The sequence below is a fragment of the Tupaia chinensis genome, unplaced genomic scaffold (genome assembly GCF_000334495.1).
Source record: "Tupaia chinensis unplaced genomic scaffold, TupChi_1.0 Scaffold000238_1, whole genome shotgun sequence".
Taxonomy (NCBI): domain Eukaryota; kingdom Metazoa; phylum Chordata; class Mammalia; order Scandentia; family Tupaiidae; genus Tupaia; species Tupaia belangeri.
The window spans coordinates 756,257-764,440 of NW_006159716.1; the positions used below are offsets into that span (position 1 = coordinate 756,257).

At 58.5% G+C, this 8,184-nt stretch overlaps 1 protein-coding gene across 1 annotated transcript in view; it reads right to left on the reverse strand.

The window, feature by feature from the left end:
* Positions 1-8,184, reverse strand: part of TTBK1 (tau tubulin kinase 1) — a 46,666-nt gene that overhangs the window by 17,042 nt on the left and 21,440 nt on the right. Inside the window, 2 exon segments of the mRNA XM_014587835.1 lie at positions 4,234-4,795; positions 8,016-8,167. Coding sequence (XP_014443321.1) covers positions 4,234-4,795; positions 8,016-8,167 — 714 coding nt within the window.

Genomic DNA, 8,184 nt, shown 5'->3' on the forward strand with positions numbered 1-8,184 from the left:
TAATGATCTTTGACCCCCAGCTGAGAGCACACCACCCAGCTCGTGGCAGGGAACTGTTTTGGTGACTGTAAGCAAGTGTCTGTGTACTCAGGGAACGCTGACAGGATGTGTTACCAACCGGAGACAGCCTGCAAAGAATGCAAACACCACCCGCCCCATCACGCCTCATCACACGCCAGCCTGGCCTGCCTGCCCTCTGCCCTGCCTTGTTTGGCCCTTGTGAAGAAAGTGAGGTGCACGTAAAGAAAATATTTCAGTCTCACGTCGTGCACACCAGAGGATAACAGATGCTTTAAAATTGTGCCTGGTTCCATGTGATTCTCACCCCTGCTCCCACGGGTAGAGGTGACAGAGTTGCAGATGCTCCTGCTGTTAATGACTGCAGTTATGTGGACGCTCACACCTCAGACACTGAGCAGACCCAGCCAGGTCCAGGAGGGATTCCTGCAGAAAGGTGGCTGGGGAGGGGGTGTCCCTGTAGACTCCCCGCCTCCCCTAGCCGCATAATTGAGCCCCTGGGGGTGGAGAGTCAACCATTCTGATTCCAGCAAGCAGCCAGGACTTGGAGCTGGCACCTCTTCCGTAGGCTGGGCTCAGCACCCTCTCCAGTCCAACCCAGAGAAAAGAGGAGAAAAGATGCCAGTTCACGGCTCCCCCTCCCTTACCCTTGAGAAAGGGAGTGCTCTGCTTCTCCCTGCTGTCTTGAAATACCTGGCAAAACACATCACAGCCTGTGTTCATCCACGGGCACACCCAGGCTGCCATGCACATGGACAGGCTCACAGACACACCTGCCGACATGGCCTGGTCAGCAGGGCACATGAGCATGTAAGCATGTACACACACAAGCACATGTTCATGCACACACGTGCACTATGCACACATGCATACACAAGCATGCTCCAGGCTCTCTCTTACCAGCACAAACCACCTGCTCTCTCAGGCCCGTATTAGTTCCTCAGCTTAGCACACAGGCCCTGGGCTGAGTGGTTCGGAACACAGAACTGGAACCAGCTGCCTGTGCTCAAATTACAGCTCCCCCACTTATTGGCTGGAGACTCGGGGCTGAAACCTAGCTGCTCTGAGTCTCGGTGCCCTTTCCTTGTACGTGAGAGCTACCCAGTCCCTCTCGTTGTTGTGCAGAATGTATACGTGAAATATGCAGGTGCTTAGAGCAGTGGCCGGCATGTAGCATGTCATAAAGACAGGAAGAGCCCGCCCCATAGCACACTGGCTAGGCCCCGTGCACAGGGAGCCAATTCACAGGGCTGACTGTGATTCGAATTCCAGTCCCTGTGGTTTGAGAACACTCAGGCTTACGTGTGTGCAAGCCTCAGATGCTGGCAGGATGAGAAGTAAAGGGATTGCAGCGTGACCACAGCCACTGGGCATGCTTTCTCTTTCTGGAGAACACACACCTTCTGGCAATAAAACCAAGGACTAGTAGGTGCTGGGATCAGCAGATGGTGTAGCGGTATGTCGTTGGACTCCCACATGGCTGACCACGGTTCAAGTCCCGGACCTGATGGCTTGAAAATCACACTGGGTATGTGTGCATGCGTGTCCAAGGTCCCGGGAGGACAATTCAGGAGAAGGGACTGTGGAGTAGCCATCCCCCCCCCCGGGGGTGATTTCTTACTTTCCTCTATCACTGTCTCTGTCTCTGTCTTTCTCTCTGGCAAGTGCACGTGCCCTAAGGCAAAAACTTCTATGGGAAAAAAATGTGCTGGCTACTGTTACTGTCATCAGAGAATTACACTCGTTCGCTTCCTCCCACATTGGATGGTCTACACTCCCCTGGTTCCCTGCACAGACTCTCCGACACTTGCACTCATATACAGGCACACATGTGTGGGCACAGGCGCACGCCAGTGCACACCTGAGCTCAGCGGATGCAGGGTGCGCACGCAGTCACAGAATGCTAACCGACCTCATTTCTGGGCACTGGGGACACCAAGGCCCTCAAACATCTCACCTCGCAGACACACGGCTCATCTCTCACCAAGACAGGCTGCGCCCATCCACGTCAGGATCTGGATCGGAGCCTGGGGCCGACTGCACAGTAGTCCTGGGCCTGCCCCCAGGTCTCTCTTCTCACCCACTTGGCCAGAATGCTCCAATGTGGGTAGGAATCCGAAGGACGGAAATACCTCAGAGGTCGCTCGGCTGCCCCACTCAGAGACCAGGAAGCGGCCTACAATCGCGGGGAAGGGACCAGCGGAGCCGGCCCAGGGCCCAGAAGCTCAGCCTCCTGACTTGATACAGGGTTTTCTCTGGCCCCACCCCATCACCGTCACCCTCCCTGACTCTGCACTCCCGTGGGCATGACCTGTTGCTCATGGCCTCTCTGATGCCGCTGGGGCCTGGCAGAGAGCAAACCCTCCGTGAGGGCCAATGAATGAACGGGCGGGGAATGAGGAGCCTTGGACAGATCTCGTTCCTCCTCCTACCCAGCGGGTCGTGGTGGGACGATGACCAGGTCACAGCACAGCCATGCCAGCCCACACCCTGCTGGGCAGAGCCTTCAACTCACACAGCTAGCACCTTTCTGGGCAGGGACTCACAATCCTCACTTCTCAAGCCCCCGATTTTCAGGGTTCAGGGAGAAGCCAGAATGTACACAGGTCAGGAACAGCGCTCTTCTAGAAGGAACTCTAGACAGGAGTGGGGACTGAATATACACCCCTGCCCCAAGCTGCCCTGCTCAGTGTGCCCACAGATCCCAGGACAGGACACCCACTCTGAGCAAGTGGCAGAATGGGCCCCCAGTTCTGCACCAAGGCACTTCCCAACATGGGGCCATCAAGGGGAACACAGCACAGCCCTGGGATCCTTCCACCATCACCTCCTCGGCTCTCCCCAGCCCTTCTGGGGACTGTGGGCCAGATCCGGCTCGAAACACGGTGCAAGCATTTGTGTCCACACCCAGGTCAGAGAGGCCAGGCCAGTGGCTCTCTGCCTATCCCGACACCCAGTCCTTGTCAGGAGAGAATTACTGAAACACAGTGCTTCAGACTCAGCCCAGCATGTGAGATTCAGCCACCATCTGGCCTGTCCTTGCCCTTCCACCCTGCCCCTCAGCCTTCCCATGGGAGAAGGTGATATTGCATTCAGACTGAGCCCCCCAGGGCCCCCAGCACACCTGTCCCTGTGCTCAGGCTTCCACTCTGGCTTCACTTCTCCCCACTGCCATCTGTCCTGGCTCTCAGGATCCTGCTGGGAGCCACCTCCTGCCCCTCCCTGCTGACCCCGTGGCCCTCTCCTTCCCTGATCCTGGTGACTCTCCTGGTGCTCCTTGCACTCTGTCCCCTCCTTCCCAGACATTATTATGGTCTGCTTTTCCTCTCAGTCCCCCAGATGTGAGCACGCCCCAGCTCTGCCCTCACCCCAAGTCCTCCCTGTCCTGCATAATGTCCTTGGGTCACACTCCCATGGTTTCCAAAACCCCCAGCTCTGTACCTGCAGCTAAGCACTCTCCTGAGCCTTGATGCCTCCATGTGGACATCATGCAGACTCCGCAAGGACACTGAATCCAAATCTGAATCCATGCTCCCTTTGAGACTGCTCTCACAGTCCCCCCGGAGCCCTGGGCATCAGTTAAGATGCCCCTCCCCGCCTGTACTCCATTGCAGCAAGGGCCCCCCACAAGTCCGGGCTGTGTCTCCCGTACCCCGTACCCACAGTCCCCAGGTCTCCATGTGCTCTCCTGCTACCACCCACTGTGATGTCTTCCTGCTTCTAGTTTTGTGCCCTTCAGTCCATTTTCCACACAGCAGCCAGAGGATCAGTCAAAAATACCAATGCAAGCATGTTGCGGCCCTGCCGAAAAGCCTTGGGTGGCTCACCAAGCTTTCAGAACCAAGCCCCGACACTTAGCATACCCAGGGCCCTCCATGGCGGGGCCCCAGGACCTGCCTTGCAGCCTCATCTGCTGCCACGTGCAACTGGTGCAGTGGTTTCCGATCGCCACCTCCAGGCCTTCGCACGCACCGTCCCCTCGGCCCGGGAGGGCTCTCCTGCTCTGTCACCTGCTGCACTGCTTATCATGCGAGACTCAGCTCGGACATGAAGGGCACTTCCTCTGGAAGCCTGGCTGCCCGCAGCATGGTTTCAGACTCTAGAACCTGTCTGCCTCCACTACTGGGTCACCCGCTGGCTGCGCCCACACACAGCAGCACTCCAGGCCCACAAACTGGCTGCTAGGATGGGGATGGGGTGCGAGCCCAAACTTACCTGTCTCTGCGGGCCTGTGGGATCCGACTCTCTCCTCCGAGGACGCGGTCCCGAGTGCAGCGGTGAATGGGAAGGGCTGCCGGGTGTGGGGGGCTGTGATGTCTCCGACCGGCCTTCAGCCTGGCTCAGCTGGGGTGGTGGGGGGTGGGATGGCATCTGCCGCAGGTCCTCCTCGGCCAGCGTCTGCATGCCGCGTCCCCGAGGTCGGACAGTGGGCTCTGGCCCGGGCCGCCGCCTCTCCTCGCCCTCCTCGGGCAGCGGCCGCAGCTCCTCTGGCTCCTCATCCGTGGTGCCCGACGTGCTGGGCTCGGCCCCTGGGGGGAAGTCCTTGAGCTCCGTCTCCTTGTCAATGATGACCCACTCCTTGCTGTCGAAATCCTCCTCCTCGGCCAGTGGCACGGAGCGGAAGGCGTTGCTCAGGGCCTCCTGCTCCACGGAGGCTGACACGTCCATGCGGCCGCTGGCCTGCCTGTCGGCATGACCTGTGTCCACTGACAGCATCTGGGCCGGCTGCGAGGAGCAGGCCTGGCGCGAGGGCGAGCCGGGCAGATCCATCCGTGACCTGCAAAGCAGTGGGGCTCAGTGCTTGGCCTCTCTGGACCCCAAGCAGGTGGCAGAGTAGCACGTGACTCCTGAAACCTCCTGACCACAGCACCCACCCCCAGCCACCTCCTGGGGTGTCGCTATCCAGCCATCTGTAAACACTGAAGACTTACCTCACTAGTGCACTCATTCATGCATGTGGTTCATTATCTGAACGAGTGTTGTGAATGTTTATCTTCGAAGAGCATGAACATGCAGAACACACTCCGGTCCTCATGCCCAAGGAAGGCTGCCGTCTGGGCCACTGAGGGGCGTCTGATCTTCCCAAAGCTGACTTTGCTCTTGCTCCTCCTGGGCCCAGACCCTGTCAGTGGCTCTCTGCTGCTATACCCAGCTGCCTCGGGATCCCAGCTGGCTTTTCCAGCTCCTTCTACCACCACCCCAGGCCTGCCTGGCTCGTTTCATCACTCCCACGTGGATGGATGGGCTTTGTCCACCACAGCTTAGCAAACTCCAGAGTCCCCAGGCCCAAGAACAAAGTCTTGATTGCCTAGTTTTCACTCCGAGCTCCTCACAGCCTAAGGTGGCTTCCCCATCGCCTAGCCAGACTCATCTCAGATTCGCTCACTTTTCCCCAAATTGCAGACTCCTGCACCTCTGGGCCTTTATACACACCTTCACACTGGCCCCTCTCCTGGCCTCTCACTGCCCACACCGCCTGTCCTTACACCCTGGCTGTTTCACCCAGCTCCATGTCACCCCCATGGGTGGTTGGTTTGTCCCACAGGACACCTTCTGGCCCCCTCATCAGAGAGACTTCATGTCCATCTGCATATTTGCCTCCCCAAGAGACTGTGTGTGCTGCCTGGCAGGAACCAGGTCCCATCCCTTATTGATTGATTGACTGATTGATTGATTGATTGATTGAGAGAGAGAGTACTCTAGAGAGCATGCACTTGCCAGAGAGACAGGGAAAAACAGAGAGAGAGAAATCACTCCCCAGGGGGATAGCCACACAGCAATCCCTTCTCCTCCTGGGATCTTGGGTGTTGGGTGTGCATGCACATGCGCCCAGTGTGAGTTTTGTGTTTTTTTTTTTTTCTTTTTTGGAGAGATTTTTGCTATAGGGCACATGCACTTGCCAGAAAGACAGAGAGACAGAAAATGAGAAATCACCCCCCAGGGGAGATGGCCAGTCTCCTCTCAGGATCTTGGGCACGCACGCACATGCACCAGATGTGAGTTTAAGCCACCAGGTCCAGGACTCAAACCATGGTCGACTACATGGGAGTCCAGCAACATAGCCATTACGCCAACTGCTGGTTCCAACACCCAATGTGAGTTTTAAGCCACCAGGCCCAAGACTCAAACCACAGTCAGTCATGTGGGAGTCCACTGACGCAACCACCATGCCATCTGCTGTTCCCCCACCCCCATCTCACATTTACCTCAGGGGGCTGGTGCTGCCCTGGGAAGCCTCTTTTGTCAGCATCCTGAACTGTGCTGGGAATATCATACTGCTTCCAGAATTTCTCAGCCTGGTGGGGGTGGGCTGCCAGCCCTAGGGCATGGTATTCCCAGGAGTGCGATTATGTGTGGGGAGGGAAGGGTTGCTACACAGGAAGAATCACCCTCTCCAGATGCCAGGGCACCCCTCTGAGCTCCTCTGAGGCCTGAAGCATCTGGGTCTGTGCACATGCACCCTCACGGTCAGGCTCTGGGCAAGGGCTGCTGTTACTTCTCCGACATCAAGCCTGTGGCCCAAAGGCTCTTCAACTCCAGAGAGATGGGGAGCAGATTAAAGCTGCCTTGGGGCCTCCTCAAAATGCTCCCAGCCCAGCCTACAGGGGACCTGCCAAATGTGCCTGCACAGAGCTTTTAGTAATTTGTTGGTAAGGCTTGGAATCAAACCCCCAGGAGAGGCCACCCACGGCCTCATACTCCCATGTAAAGGACTGACATCACTTCCTTTCCTGAGAGCACAATGAGAGGGTGCCAAAGGAAGTGAGGGGCTGAATCGGAATCTGTGTGTGTGTGCGTATGTGTGTGTGCATGTGTGTGTGTGTGTGTGTGTGTGCGCGCGCGCATGCACGTGCATGTGTTTGTGGGGAGGGCTACAGACAGGGCAGAGGTGGGAAACCCACATCCCACCTGCTTTGTTCTTTGTCTGCTCCCAAGTACCCTGAAGCTCTGGGGAAGCCGCTGTCCGGTCTGTGAGATCCTGAACCTGCCAGTTAGTCCTGGGTAGCCTCCCTGGCCTCTCCTTCCCCAGTCATCCCTGAAAGTGGGCTTTGCCACACCCCGATCCAGTTTGTTCCCCACTCCCTGAGAGCGGGCAGCCCGGGCTGGCTTGTCCAGGGCCGTCCCAGCTCTCTTCCCCACTCCTATCCCTCCTATCCCTGCTGCTCTCCGTGGCCGGAGCCTCCAGGCCACGTGGATGAAATGCAGTCCTCAGTCCCGGTAGGCCAGCCTGCGTGTGTGGATGAGGACTCTCGGCTCCCTGAAGTCGGGCATCTCCACAGTGGCCCTGCGCCCCATTCCAGGGCACAGTGCAGTTTGGGACAGACTCCAGAGGAGGAGCCGTGGCTGCAGTAGGTCGCAAGGAGAGGACCCCACAGTCTCCAGGCTGGATCTCAGGAATAGCCCCCTTCCCAGGTGCAGGGAAGGCCCCAGGCCCTGTGAAGTGAAGCCCCACTCGGAGGCCAAGGGCAGTGGGAACACCTCTCAGGGACCTCTCCACTGATGCTGTCCCACCAACAGCTATGACCCTGCCAGTCACCCTCCACCAAGGTCGGCGACCACCTTCCCATGCCCTTCCTAAAGGCTCGCCCAGGCTACAAACTGCCCTGAGCTCCCTCTCACCTCCTAGGCTCCCGTGTGTCCCTGTACCCTGCCTTCAGTCCCTGCCCTACTCCCAAGCTTGGCCTATCCTCCCTCCCAGTAGGTCCATGAATCTTCCCTGACGCTCAGGGAGCCTGCCACAGCTGCGCCTGAAGCATCTGTCTCTGGGAAAAGAGATTCCGGAAGCATTGCCTACCCGCCAGTCACCCTTTGCCCCTCCTGGTTCCAGGGACCCAGCCTGGCCCTCCTACAGCCAGCCCTGACACCCTTCTCTGGCCCCATCACCGACCACGACCTGCCGAACCCAGGCCTCTGGGCTCCTCACAGCTGACCTTCCTCCAGACCAGCCCACAAAGGTGGAGGGGACCAAGCCCAGACCCACGCGGCCCCGGACACACCTCCTTTCGTGCAGCTCCACTCGCCCGTCCGCCGTGGACAACCTCTCCGACTCGGGGCTGTTGACCCTCCGGTAGCGCAGAGAACGAACTGGGGTTGTCGGGGAGTCTGGGGGGGCCCGCACCGGGGAGCGGGGGACTCCCCCACCTCGGCTCTGCTCCTCCTCCACAC